The sequence below is a fragment of the Cebus imitator genome, unplaced genomic scaffold, assembly GCF_001604975.1.
Source record: "Cebus imitator isolate Cc_AM_T3 unplaced genomic scaffold, Cebus_imitator-1.0 Scaffold117, whole genome shotgun sequence".
Classification (NCBI taxonomy): domain Eukaryota; kingdom Metazoa; phylum Chordata; class Mammalia; order Primates; family Cebidae; genus Cebus; species Cebus imitator.
Window position 1 is genome coordinate 2,994,770 of NW_016107432.1, and position 15,189 is coordinate 3,009,958.

Here is a 15,189-nt window from a genome sequence, read left to right on the forward strand (position 1 = left end):
CAGGAAAAGGGGGTTGACAGGACAGGGGAGAGGCTAACAGGACAGGGTGGGTGTAACAGGAGAGGGGAGGGGGTGATAGGATGGGGTAAGGGGGCAACAGAATGGGGGGGTAAGGAGTGACAGGATGCAGTGGGGGTACAATGTGGTTTGGCCATGTCCCTATCCAAATCTCATCTCAAATTGTAACCCCATGTTGCAAGGGAAGAATCTGGGGGAGGCGACTGGATCATGGAGGTGGTTCCCCCATGCTGTTCTCATGACAGTGAGTTCTCACAAGATCTGATGGTTTAAAAGTGTTTGGCAGTTCCCTTCCACCCCTCTCCTGCTGCTGTATAAGTCGTGCACTGCTCTCCCTTTCCCTTCTGCCATGATTGTTAAGTTTCCTGAAGCCTTCCCAGCTCTGTGGAACTGAGTCAATTAAACCTCTTTCCTTTATAAATCATCCAGTCTCAGGCAGTGCTTTGTAACAGTGTGAAAATGGACTAATACAGAGAATTGGTAATGGCAGAGTTGGGCACTGCTATAAAGATACCTGAAAATGTGGAAGCCACTTTGGAACTGGTGCTGGGCAGAAGTTCGAACAGTCTGGAGGGCTCAGAAGAAGACAGAATGTGTGAGAAAGTTTGGAACTTCCTAGAGACTTGTTGAACGGGTTTGACCAAAATGCTGATAGTGACATGGATGGCGAAGTGCAGGCTGAGGAGGTCTCAGATGGAGATGAGGAGTTTATTGGGAACTGGAGCAAAGCTCATTCTTGCTATGCTTTAGCAAAGAGACTGGAGGCATTCTGCCCTTACCTTTGAGACCTGTGACTTGAGAGGTGATTTAGGGTATCTGGCAGAAGAAATTTCTAAGGAGCAAAGCCTTCAAGATGTGACCTGGCTTTTTCTGAAAGCATATAGTCATATACATTCACAAAGAGATGATCTGAAATTGGAACTTATGTTTAAAAGGGAAGCAGAACACAAAAGTCTGAAAAAATTGCAGCATGACCATGCAATCCCATTTTCTGGGGAGAAAGTCAAGCCAACTGAAGAAATGTGCATAAGTAACGAGGAGCCAAATGTTAATCACCAAGACAGCGGGGGCGGGGGGGGGGCGCGGTAAATGTCTCCAGGGCATGTGAGAGATCTTCACAGCTGCACCCCTCCCCATCATAGGCCCAGAGAGAAAAAAGTAGTTTTATGGGCCGGGCCAAGGCCCACTGCCCAACTCTTGTGCAGCCTCAGAGCATGGTGCCCTGCATCCCAACTGCTCTAGCTCCAGCCATAACTAAAAGGGTCCAAGGTACAACTGAGCTGCTGCTTCAGAGTGCAAGCCCCAAGCATTGGCAGCTTCCATGTGGTGTTGGGTCTGCATGTGTGCAGAAGACAAGAGTTGAGGTTTGGGAACCTCCACCTAGATTTCAGAGGATGTATGGAAATGCCTGGATGTCCAGGCAGAAGTCTGCTGCAGAGGCAGAGCCCTCATGGAGAACCACTGCTAGGGCAGTGCAGAAGGGAAATGTGGGGTGGTTGCTCCCACACAGAATCCCCACTGCGGCACTGCCTAGTGAAGCCGTGAGAAGAGTGCCACGGTCCTCCAGACCCCAGAATGGTAAATCTACGGACAGGTTGCACTGTGTGCCTAGAAAAGCTTCAGGCACTCAACCACAGCCCAGAAAGCAGCCACCAGGGCTGTACCACGCAAAGCCACAGAGGGGAGTTGCCCAAGGCCTGGGGAGCCCCCACCACTTGCATCAGCATGTCGTGGATGTGAGACATTGGGTAAAAGGAGATTGTTTTGGAAATTTAAGATTTAATGGCTGCCCTGCTGGTCTATGGACTTGCATGAGGCCTGTAGCCCCTTTGTTTTAGTCAACTTCTCACATTTGGAATGGGAACATTTACCCAATGCCTGTACCCCCATAGTATCTTGGAAGTAACTAACTTGTTTTTTATTCTACAGGCTCAGGGGTGGAAGGAACTTGCCTTGACTCAGATGAGACTTTGGACTTGGACTTCTGAGTTTATGCTGAAATGAGTTAAAACTTTGAGGGACTGCTAGAAAGATATGATTGTGTTTTGAAATGTGTGAAGGGCATGAGATTTGGGAGGGGACAGGGGTGGAATGATGTGGTTTGGCTCTGTGTCCCCACCCAAATTTCATTTTGAATTGCAGTCCCCATGTGTCAAGGGAGGGACCTGGTGGGATGTGATTGATCATGGTGGCGGTTTCCCCCATGCTGTTCTTGTGATAGTGAGTTCTCACGAGATCTGATGGTTTAAAAGTGTTTGGTAGTTCCCCCTGTCCCCTCTCTAGCTGCTTCCCCTTTGCCTTCTGCCATGACTGTAAGTTTCCTGAGGCCTTCCCAGCCACGTGGAACTGTGAGTCAATTCAACCTCTCTCCTTTATAAATAACGAATCTCAGGTAGTTCTTTACAGCAGTGTGAAAACAGACTGATACAGGGTGACAGGACAGGGTGGGGGTGACAGGATGAGATGAGGGGTGACAGGATGGGATGGGGTGACAGGACAGGGTGGGGGTAGCAAGATGGGGTGAGTGGTGACAGAATGGGGTTGGGTGACAGGACAGGGAGCGGGTAACAGGATGAGGTGGCAGGATGGGGTGAGGGGTGAGATGGAGGTGACAGGACAGGGCAAGGTGACAAGACAGGGTGGGGGTGATGAGATGGAAGGGGGTCACCAGTTGGCAAGCCAGGCAGGGGTGACCTGTCCCCTCCAGGTCTGGGTGTACATAGAATGTTCACACACAGACAGGAGGCATCAGGGTCACAAGCTGGCTTCCAGACTTGGGGAAGCGACCCCAGGGTCCCTTGTCTTTAAAGCTAGGTTCCTTACTTTACCTACTACATAATCTTCAAAGTTTTTTGAAAAGGACTTATTTTTAAAAATGAGATGGTTGAGCAGAGAAGCCTTTAAGCTGCTTCTCAAGCTCCAAAGGCCCCAACAGTGCCCCCAGTGGCTGAGGAGGAAAGGGTGGCCAAGCGGGGAGTCCCATGGGTGCTGCACCCAAGGGGCCACTTGGTGAACTACAGACAAGGGTTGGGCAAACAGGCTGATGGTCAGAAGGGGACTGTGACAACATCCGCATAGCTGGAAACAGAGAAACAGATATTGCGTCTAGCAGCCTGTCTCCTTTGAGAACAAGGTGTTAATTAACAAGTCTGACATTTAAATCTAAAGGTCAAAAAAATTCAAGTGGCAATGAATCAACTTGACTTACCTTTTCTCTGTAGAAGGCTAATAATCTCTTCCTGTGATTTTCTTGAAATTCTGAAATCTAAAAAGATCATACGTTTCAGCTGCTGACAGGTGCATGGTTTCTGTGGCTGAAACTTTGTAGGGGGATGAGGAGGCTGGAGGGAATGTCAAGACAGCACACAGTGCTTGTTTTATGTGTGTCCTGCCCCCACAGATGCCCATGACCAAGTGCCTGCCCAGGGAAGATGCCCCACACAGCTGGGCAGAAAAAGCATGTGTCAGCAGGCAGGGCCAAGGGCAAACACAGGTGAGGCTTAACGGGCACAACAGGAAAGTCTCTCCAGCAACCTGCTCTGTTTGAGTTGTGAGTGGTGCTCCCGCCGGGCCAACCACAGGGTGCTGTCCCTCTGATAACGGCAACTGGTTTAAGGAATGGCCTCCTGACCAAACAGTGCTGGACCAATGTCGGGAGTGGGTGGAAAGAGAGCCGGCACACGGAATGAGGCCAAGCGAGGCCCGCAGAGCTGGCAGACGCCTAGTGGGCCTGTCTGCACTCCCAGAGCCAGCCATGCCTGACACTGGCACCCTCCCTGGTCTTTCCAGTTACGGGAGCCCCAGATTCCATGCCTGCTGTCTAGACAGTTTGAACTGAGTTTCTGAGAGTACCAACATAAGGAAGAAAGAGAGGCCTGTGATTTACTCAGAGGAAGAGCGAGCTATTTCATGAGTCAAGTGTTCGGACAACGGTGCCTTCCCTCTGGAAAGACCAGGCTGGAAAGGCTGACAGACAGCAGGGCTAACTGTGGCTACACTCGTGCTGAAAGTCAGCGTCCTACAGCTCCATCCCCTACTTCACTGCACCCCACCATCTGCCTGCGATGATAACAAGCACAAGGGAGGGACCTGTCTGCCCACTGCTCATGCCCGGTGCACACACAGGGCAGGCTTCTTCCCTTCTGTGGAAAGGCGGGCCCAGCACACACTGGCCTTTGTTCTCATCCTCCTCCATGAGAGGCCGTCTCCAGAGGACAGGGCTGCACAGGAGCCCTTCTCCAGGACAGCAGGGACAACAGCCTCATGGTCTCCTGGCTGCTACGTCCCCGGAGTGACTCAGAGCTCTTGAAATCTCCCCTACTCAACAGGGGACTGTCTCTCCACCATGGAGGAAAGCCAGTCCTGGGTGCTGCCCCATGGGCTATGAAGAGGAGTGGACAAAAGACTCTTCCGGCTGCCCTGACCGCAGTTCTCATGAACATCACCAGCCACAGCCAGGGCACCTTTCCCACCTGTGCCGATGCTTCTCAAATCTCGCTGCCTGTCGGAGGCACCTGCACATGCCCCTCAAGGCTGCGCTCAGTTGTGCCTGTTGTGAAGCTTCTCCCAAGCACCCTCAGTGGGAACATTCCACCCTGCAGGCGAGGGCGTCTGCTCCTCAGCTTCACATGCTCACGGAGGGACCTGCAGGCAGATCCGCCTGATCCAGACGGTAAGGGTGCCCAGTCTGGCTGTTCTTAGAGAGAGGCCTTAGTGAGGCAACAGTCAGTCTGGCTGGCCCTGATTTGGTATGGCTGGCATGGCTGCAGGGAACGGCTCTGAGGGCACCTGAGCAGCAGATGGGATGAGTTCCACTGAGTGTGGAGCTGGGGGGCCTCTCATGAGCTTGGGGGACAGCTGATGTCCATGTGTTGTGGGGTCTGCTAGGGGAGCCACACAGGCCTGCAGCCTCGTGCTGCCTCTGGGGTTTGTCTGAACTCTGACCAATGCTGGGCCCCAGAGACTTGAGACACTGTGTGTGGCCTCAGAAGAGGGTAAATTTTAAAATAATAAAACAGTTTAAAAGGAACAGTGAGTATTTATCTTGCAGAGAATATGCCTCTTGAACTGAGCCAGAGAAACAGGTCAATGAAATTACTGCAAAACCCCAGGGCTGGGATGGTCACGGAGGCTGTGCTGGGCCAGGTCGGCCCAGGGCCCCAGGGAAGAGCTTTCTGGTGATCACACGGACAGCTCACAGCTGTGAGGACCGGCACAGCGGCTGGCGAAGCTGCCAGCATGGGGACCACGGAGCCAACACTGCCACATGGGGCTCAGCAGGAATCACAGGCCTGGCCAGCAGAAGGCCCAGGCAACTGTCAAGAAAGGACAGGGTCAAGAAGAAACCTGCTTCCCTGAACCCAGAGAGCCTTGACCTGTGACGAGGACTCCCAAGCCTGAGATTCTAAGGTGTGAATATGGGGAGGGGGTGTCTTGCCCAAAGGACCCCAGAGCTGACTGAAGGACCCCAGAGCTGACCGAGACCACTTTGTCTCAATGGACACCAAAAGCGCAAATGACAGTAAAATAGATCAAATGGACTCTGTCAAAACCAAAACCTTTTGTATGTAAAAGTATCACCATCAGGAAAGTAAACATGCAACCCACAAGTATTTTGGCAGAAAATATTGCTGATGAAATATCTTCAAAGGAACTTGCCTCCAGAACATGTAAAACACATGGTCTCAGGGCAGTACACCTGGCTCACCACAGAACCAGGCCGCACCTCCCACACTCACCTTCGAGGTCTCCCTGGAGTACTTCCTACACAGACTGTCTATGCTCATGAAGAATGCCTGGATATCTGAGTCAGTCTGAAAGAGAAAGAAATCACTCTACATTTCTTGCGTCTAATAAATGCTTCCAGCCACCAGTTAAAAACCGTACTTCAAGACCTAGAACTAGCTGTAGATGACTCTACAGAGTCATCTACATTGTGAATGGCCTCTCAGGGCCCCGCCAGGGACAGCCCCTCATCCTGGCTGATCCCTCTGAGGGCTGGGCTGGGCAGTGGTGAGGGCTGGGAGGCAGAGCAGCCTGGCAGCTGCTGAGCCCCTCTGGGCTACGAAAAAGACGTGCTCCCTCCTCAAAAGACTCTTGGTGAGTGAAGGCCTCCAGCCCAGCCTCCTGCACAGTGGAGACATACTAAAATCAGGATGATGGTAAGCTGACAAGTGTAACTTACCACTATGTAGTCACCAGTACATGTTGAGTTATTTAAAAAGCAAGTATAAGACCTTAAGAAAGGATGCAGGTTGAAGAGACAGTGTCTGGTTATAAGCCCTCATGCAGACACTCCCAACTTCCTTCTAAAGTGCCTACAGCATTCCCTGCCTCACCTCCTCACACCCCTGGCCTTCCCTGACTTTCCCCACCCAGGACCACATTAGCAAAAAACAACCAGCGACAGCTGTCCTAGGCATGGAGCTGCCGTGAGCCAGAATCTCGAGCAGTCCAAAGAAAAGGGGCTCATGCCTGTAATCCCAGCATTTTGGGAGACCAAGGTGGGTAGATCGCTTGAGGTGAGGAGTTCAAGACCAACCTGGCCAGCATGGTGAAATCCTGTCTCTATCAAAAATACAAAAATTACCTGGGCATGATGGCAGGTGCCTGTAATCCTAGCTACTCGGGAGGCTGAGGCAGAAGAATCGCTTGAACTTGGGAGGTTGTGGTTGCAGTGAGCCGAGATCACACCACTGCACTCCAGTATGGGTGACAGACCAAGACTCCATCTCAAAAAAAAAAAAAAAAACACCCCAAAGCCAAAACAAATAAAGAGACAAACACCAGAATGACAAGATGTAGGAAGAGCCTCGTGCCTCCTCCCATTCTGTGGTTCAGGACAGTGAGCACGTAGAGGGCCAAGACAGTCATCTGAGCCCTTCCACCTACCACCTGTGGCTCCCCAAATTTCACTGAAATGACAGAAAAATTAAATTTAGGAAAAAATACTCAATTTGTGGTAGAAAACAGGAAATGATATCTTGAATTGACCAGCCTCTGAGGAATTCTGGAAGACAGAGTACAGACTGGCTTAGATGAGGATTAAGGCACCAGCTCCAACACCCAGGGCAAGTGCAGGTGAACAGGTCCTGGAATCCACTGAGAATCCACTCCCAGGCCCCTAGAGGCAGAGGCCAAGCAGAGCAGCATGGAGGTGAGCTCCTCTCTACGAGGGACTGAGACGCAGCAGAGGGGAGACCTGCTCTGGCTCGGATGGGGTTGGAGTTCCTGCATAGCACCCTCCCATACACACCAAACTGCAAAGACACAAGCAGTGTATCCAAGGGGTCAGGGGTCAGGAGCTCAGAGTCCAGCCTAAATCCAGCTCTGCACACCTTTCACTTGCAACCCTGGTTCTTCACCTAACTCCTCCATACTTCAGTCTCCCCGTGTATAAAACAGAAGCAGAAACAGTACCCCCTCACCCCTGGCCATGGCAAGCACCAAGTGACACTATACAGGAAAAGTGTCCCCAGCAGAGCGTGGCCCATGTGGGTGCACATGGAGCGAGGACTGTCACTGTTATCTAAGGTGTATTATAAATACACAGATGCCTCAAAAACAAGACCAAGGGCTCCATGGACCAGAAATGGGAGCAACTGAAGCTGTCACAGATCCATCTGGCTCCATTGCCTTCTGGGTGAAGGGAACTGAGTCATTCTACACATGACAGAGACCTCAGAATGGTCCAGGAGATGAAGTGGAGACAGAACAGCCAAGAAGTCTACAAAACTAACAAATGACATCACAGCACAGATGCACAGATCTCAGGGAGGCCTGAGCAGGAAAACACAGACAGCCATTCCTCCAGCCCCAGCACTCATGTCGCAGAGAGCCAGCCATAAGCCAGGGGCTGCAATTTTCCAAGTGCTAAGGTGCATTTATTTTCAACAAAGAATTCTAAAGTCTATGAAAATGAGCTTCAAGAAAAAGAGGCATTTTTTTCAAACAAAAACTGAGAATTTATCACTAATAGCCCAGCACTAAAATAAATAATAAAGGAATTCCCTGCAGGTAGGAAAAATAGTTCCTGATAGAAACACAGAGATTTGGGAGGCAGTGAGGAGCAGGGAAGAGAGGAAAACAGGAGGAAATCTAAATGAGTATTAGCTGTCCACCGCAGCACTGCATTGTGGGGCTTTAGCGCAGTGAGACCCAGTGTGGCTGAAGGAGCAGTGCGGGAAAGGCCAGCAGAGGGGGAATCTGGTGAGAGCTGAGGTCCTCACATCACCAGGAAAATCTAATTTACGTTAGACTTCTAAAAGTCAAGATTCTTCGCACAATCCCTAGGAAAATCATAAGCTAATGTTTTCTTTTTGTATTTAGTTTTTAAAGGGGGGTGTGTGCTCCACAATGGTACAGTAAGGAGGATGTACAATTAAACCTTACAGCGTGACTGAAGGCCTTAGTGGAGAAAATCAATGCTGGTGCTGACCAGTCGAGGCCCCTAGGCCCGACAGTGCAAGCGGAACCGGGGGTACTGCAGCGCTGGGTCCACAGAGCTCTCCTCATGCAGCTATAAGGCATGCTGTCGGCGATTCGCTGTCAGACACAGGAAAGGAGCGCTGCAAAAGAACGCTCTTATCGTCATGAAGGCTGACTCAGCCACCCCAAGCAGGCGGGAGGCGGGGTTCTCTGGCTAGGAATGCCAGCCCTAAATTACTGTCTTGAAATAGACACAGATTGTACTGGCTACAGCATGATACTTTCCTTGGGGTGCCAGGCTTATGGGGTACCAGGCTTACACAAGATTTTGTTGGAGTCTCGGCTGTCAACGCTGATTTCATCTTCTTCTGCTTGCTGCTTGCACAGACTTTGCATGGCTTCAGAATTGTGCAACGCTTATTGTTTTCCCGTGATACTTCTAGGGTTATGTCTCATTTTGTGTTTCTGTCAAACATTCTGAAGTTATTGTTAAGACCCAGTCACAACCCCGTCAGATCCATTCCAACAACATTGAATTTGTCAGACATATGGTCATTTTCACACAGTGCAGTTTACTTCTGAGCTACTCATGCACCTGTTACATTTCCATAGGCATTTTCCATACACACACACACACACACACACACACACACACACACACACACATATATATTTGAGATGGAGTCTCGCCCTATGGCCCCGGCTGGAGTGCAATGGTGTGATCTTGGCTCACTGCAACCTCTGCTTCCCAGGTTCAAGCAATTCTCCAGCCTCAACCTCCCAAGTAGTTGGGATTACAGGGGTGCACTATTGAACCCAGCTAATTTTTGATATTTTCAGTAGAGATGGGGCTCACAATGTTGGCCAGGCTGGTCTCCAACTCCTGACCTCGGCCTCCCAAAGTGTTGGGATTACAGGCGTGAGCCACTGCACCCAGCTGTGTTTTACATATTGAAGTTCCAACTTTTCACTAACAAATGGTCTCTATCTTCATATTTGACCACTATGGCTGAATTTTACATCATAAATAAAGAAGATGATTTGAGACAAAAATGACCCATTACTAGAATCATCAGGTTCTTCAGTGCAGAATGCCTATCACAGAGGGCAGACGCTCTCATGTCACATGAGTGAATGGTTCCTTTACTGCTGCTAGATACGGATGTGTGACAGCTGTTCAGATGGAATTCTGTGGCTGAAAGCATCTGTTAACTCTTCCACATTGTCAGGCTTGATAGCCACAATATTAAAACTCCTGTCTATGATTTCCAGATGCCAAAGATTTGATTTTAATCCACAAATCACCTGCAGATAAATATGTTTCAAAATCACTAGTAGCAGGAATTGCGTTGATGTGATGAGTACAAGCGCTGGCAGATGCCCTCTGTGGAGTGGCCTTGACCACTCGACCCATGGGCCTAAAGACTGGCACTCACAGTGCAGTGACCGTGGCAGCTTCTCTACACATGCCATCTTCCGCTTCAAGTTACATGCTCCTGGTCTTTTGTCCCTTTCACTGACTTTCCATAATTTCATTGTTGTATTATTGGTAGACAATCAAAGCTAAGCAGAAGTTTTCTCACATAACCACCTAGTTTTGTCGAACTTTTTCTTTTCTTTCCAAACTTTTCAAGTGGTCGAACTCTGGCTCATGGTCTGAAAGGTACTGTAAACACGGCGTTCCCTTCTGCCTAAGATGAAATTTTGTTCATTTGCTCCTGTTGAAGGATTATGACTCTGCCACTTTTATCTCCAGTTCCCACTAATTCTCCAGAATGATTAAATTCTATTATGGAAGAAAAATGCTAATGAAATAGTTATGATCAATAGTTACAGAAAAATTAATAAAATTCAACACCACTCATGACATCATCTGCTACATCATCATTTATTGCTCTTTTCACCTCAGAAACCACTACTATCATTTCCTCCTCCAGCTCCTGCGGTGAGGAAATAAAAATACACACATGCCCTCATTACATTTTACCTTGTGAAGTGCTCGTCCTTCTCAGTGCAAAAGTATCTGCATATACACCTAATAAAGCTTGCAGCAGGGGGCTAAACTACTTTCCCTGACCTAAATGTTGATAACAACCTGATTGTGAAAAATTTACTGAGGTAAACACTTACAATGTGTGTACTTGTCTATGTGTTATACTTCAATGAAAGTTCATAGAAGTTATAACTAAAAATTTTCACATATTTAAAAACTAATATACTTCTAGGTAACACATGGGTCACAGGAGAAACTGAGTAGAAATTTCAAAATTGGTGATAAAAATGTAACATCATCAAATATGTCTACTGCAGGCAAAAATGAACAGAGGGAAAATTATGACCCTATCATGTAAATATTATAAAGAAAAGGTTGAAAATTAATCCTAAGCACCCATCTTAAAGGGCAAATTAAACCCAGACAAAAAGGAAATGATAAAGAGAATTAACAAAATCAGAATCAAATATAAAATGGACATGATCAATAGAGCTAAAAATTAGTTTTTCAAAAATATAGTGTCTTTCAGTATATGAGGGGAAGTTGCTTCCAGGACCCCGAATGTGCCAAAATCCAAGCATACTAAAGTTCCACAGTTGGCCTTGTAGAACCTGCATACAGGAAAGGTCAGCCCTTCATCTGAGCAGGTTTTGTATCCCATGAATACTGTATTTTTGATCTGCATATGACTGAAAAAATATCTATGTATACATGGATCCACACAGTTCAAACTTGTGTTATTCAAGAGTCCACAGTACCAATGAAAATCACTAACATTTGGCACAACTGGTCAAGATAAAAGAGAATTCATAATAGCCACTATTCAACGAGGGGCATCATTACAGATCTTCTAGACATGAAGAATATGCGAGGATTACAAGCAAACTGATGACAAGAAATTTGAAATTTTGATGAAATGCACTAATTTCTAGAAAAATACAATTTACTTAAATTGACCCAAGAATTAGGAACTTTAAATACTTGCATGTCTAATAAAGGTATTAAATCCCTAGTTTAAAATCTTTCCACAAAAAACTTACCAGGCCTAAATAGTGTCACTCCTGAATTCTACCAAACATTTAAACAAATAACCCCAATCTTACAAAAAATTTTCCAGAGAAAAGAGAAATAAAAATAATTTACAACTTTTTTTATGAAACCAGAATAGAGCGGATTTACCAAAACGTGAAAAACGCATTACAAGAAAAAAAATGTACAGGTCCAGCTCTCATATGAACAAAGGTAGAAAAACCCACGCAAAATAGTAGCAAATTGATTTTACTTACATATACAAGTGATCTTATATCACTACAAAGTTGAATTTGTTCCTAGAATCTAATGTGGGTTTCAAATTCTAAAAATAAATACAAGCCACCACATTAACAAAATAAAGCAGAAAAATTAAATGATACTCTCGCCAGTTGTAGAAAAAGCTAATAAAATAGTTATGGTCCAATAATTATAGGAAAATTAACAAAATTCAATACCATTCATGATGATTTTAAAAAATCCTTAGCAAAAAAACTTGATGCACACATAATACTTGATCAAATGCTGAAAGCTTGACCCTGAAATCAGGAAAATGACAAGGTGCCGGCTAATGCCAACCATTTCTACTCAGCACTGAACTGGAGAAAAAGGAAGGAAGGATTAGAAAGAGAGATCTAAAGCAGTCCTTATTCAAAGATAATGTGTGTCCATATGTAAATATTCTAGCAGAATCTACACATAAACCAACAGTTATCAAGTAAAATTTTGCAAGGTTACTAGTAAAAGTTAAGAAAATGAATTGCATTTTTATATACTAGCAATAAGCATTTGAGATAATTTTTTTCAAAACTACAATAGTAAGTTGGGCACGGTGGCTCATGCCTGTAATCCCAGCACCTTAGGAGGCCAAGATGGGCAGATCATGAAGTCCGGAGTTCAAGACCAGTCTGGCCAACATAGTGAAACCCTGTCTCTGCTAAAAATACAAAAAATTCGCTGGGTGTGGTGGTGTGCGCCTATAATCCCAGCTACTTCGGAGGCTGAGGCAGGAGAACCATGTGAACCCAGGAAGTAGAGGTTGCGGTGAGCTGAGATCACGCCACTGCACTCCAGCCCAGGCAAAGAGTGCGAGACTCCGACTCAAAAAAAAAAAAAAACCTAACACTGATGTCCAAAGCCTCTCTAAAGAACAGTAAGTGCAAAATAAAAATTCCAAGAGGATTCCGTGTGTGTGGAAATTGATGAGTTGCCTCCAAAATGTATGTAGACATGAGAAGATAAATGTAGGCCAATTGCTATTCCAGACAACCCCAAATCTCAGTGGCTTATTGTGGGGACACTTGTTTCTTGCCCATACAACGGTTCAAGACCAGGTGGGCGGCCTTCCACACAGGCCCTGGGCCCAGGTCACCCGCCCCCAGCAGCTCTGGTCTGTTCTCCTGGCCATCTGTGAAGGAAGGGAGGTGGAGGGCTGTTCAGGGGGCTGTTTTAATGGGCCAGGCCTGGAAGTGGCCTTCACTGCTCTTGCCTGCATTCCAGCATGGGAAGACAGGTGGGGAGAATGAGTACAGCCAGGTGTCCAGGAAGAAAGGGAGCAGGTGTGTGGATGACCACCCAGCCTGGCCCGGTCTGCCCTTCTGGTCACTGGTATCCACATCACTCCTCCCCTAACAGGAAGCCACTCCCCAAGAGCGGAATGCCCCCAACACCACTGTCACTGTCCATGCCACAGCTCAGGTTCTTGGGCAGCAGGCAGTCCCTTCCCTCGGATCTTGGTCTGGCCTGCAATCTGTGAGCTAGAAAGACAAGAAATGTGTCTGCATCCTCGCCATAAGCTGACGTTTGATGGGGGCATGGGGCAGGACAACTAAGAAGCACTCCCAGTCACACCAAGAAAGAAGGAAGGAAGGGCAGATGCTGTGGGGCTCCTCCCCTGGGGAGAGGCCCTGCTGGACTGCAGCTCTGCCTCCTGGGGGAGCTCTTTTGTCTGCTGTCTCCAGGCCCTGGTTCTGCTTCCTGGGGTTCCCCAACTGAAGTGAGGTAGAAGTGCTGCCTCAACCTTTGGGGCCCTCACCCCTAGAGACGCATCTCTTACCACTTGGAGTTCAAAAGTAACTGGCATGTCCATGAATGTGGGGCATCCTCGTCCTTCATCTCCTTCCTGTAGCTACTCCTTTCCACACCTGTGTAAAAACCGGCCTGGTCTAGCCTACACTCTCCCTCCTAGAGGAGGCGGACGCGGGGGAGCATACCCCTGCTCTGCTCCGTGCTTACCGGAGTCCTCCTTCCTGGCACCCGGCCACCTTCTGCATCTCACAGGCACCAGCTTCAGTCTGCCCTGCTCCCTGGTCATCCACCACCTGGCCAACGTGGTGGTGCCCCCATTTCATGCGTTCAGTGGAGTAATGGAGGGTTTTAATGACAAACAAATCAATATATTTGTTTGGTGGTGACACATGCTGTGAAGCAGAATAATGCAGGTCCAAGGACACAGTGTTGGAGGGTCAGTTTTACATGGTGGTGTCTGTCACAACACGGGTCTGGGGAAGTCAGCTTACAACATGTTTTATTTTAAAGAAAAAACAACATGAGAATAGAAACCATCAGAGGGTACTGTACTTAGGATAAGAACTGCTTTGTGAAACAGCTTTCATGGATGTGCTCACACACGGATGCCTCCACGTGCAAATGCACACATTGCCATGATATTAAGTGTCCTTTCTACGGCAGGTCAGAGTCAAAGAAGCCACCAAGACACAGAGCAGTTGGTGATGTCTCCCGACATTCCACAGGCCTTCAGGCTGTGCGGGATGGAGCCTGTGGCCATCTGAGAGGACATTCCAGTCAGAGGGAGCAGGAAAGCCAGGCCCTGAAGTGGAAGACCCTGGCTCCCGGAAAGGCTGCAGGCCAGAGGTGCTGCCTGGCCACAGGCCCTGCAGGCATGGGGGACTTTGGCATTTGAGCAGATCCCTCTGGCTGCAGGGTGGAGAAGAGGCTCTAGGAAGCCAGGGTGAGAGGAGGGGAACCAGCACCTCCCATGGGGGGTAGAGCAACAGGGAAAGGAAGACCTGCTTTGAGGAAAGACTCCTGAAGAAAGAGCCCACACAATCTGTGACGGTTTAGAGAAAGAGAAGCAGTAACAACTTCCACATTTTAAACAACTTTACTTACACACACATACACACTCATGCAGACACACACATTCAGACACAGAGAAAAAAAGAACACATGCTTTTTTTAAACACACATTAAATATGAACAATTACCATGTATTAAACCACAATGAAAACACTGATAATTAAAGTAACCCACATAGCCATATTCTCTCATCAGAATGCCATAAGACTAAAAATTAACGATGAAAATGACAGGGGACCTAAAATCTAACCACTTAGAAATTAAAGCATATTCTTTCGAATAATTCTTGAGTTAAAAAAATAAAAAGATTAGAGATTATTTAGAAATGATATAGAAAGGCAGTACTCAAAGCGATACAGAATAGCGGTACGCAGAAGGAAATGGATGGTCTTAAATATATTTACTAGGAAACAAGAAAGTGAGTAAATGACCTGAACATTCGACCCAAGCTAGAGAAAAGCTAAGGGCTCCTCCCACCAGCCTTCAGCCCAACCGTGTGACAGGGCTTAGTGCCAGTGGCAGAAACAGGCAGTCACTGAGCCTCCAAGCTGCCACACGTTTTCAGGAAAAGAAAGCATTTTCTGTTTAAAATGTAAACATTTAAATCTTTTGCCTTTGCTTTT

General features: G+C 47.5%; 1 protein-coding gene across 3 annotated transcripts in view; it reads right to left on the reverse strand.

Annotated features, from left to right (window-relative positions):
- Positions 1-15,189, reverse strand: part of RNF212 (ring finger protein 212) — a 55,886-nt gene that overhangs the window by 33,812 nt on the left and 6,885 nt on the right. For 2 of the 3 annotated variants that reach the window (XM_017538962.2, XM_037742166.1), the window contains exons 3-4: positions 5,757-5,831; positions 3,227-3,283 (exon numbers count right to left, since the gene is read on the reverse strand). In XM_017538962.2, the coding sequence (XP_017394451.2) occupies positions 3,227-3,283; positions 5,757-5,831 (132 nt within the window). The remainder of the gene's footprint in view (positions 1-3,226; positions 3,284-5,756; positions 5,832-15,189) is intronic. The other variant, XM_037742164.1, reaches the window with a different exon arrangement.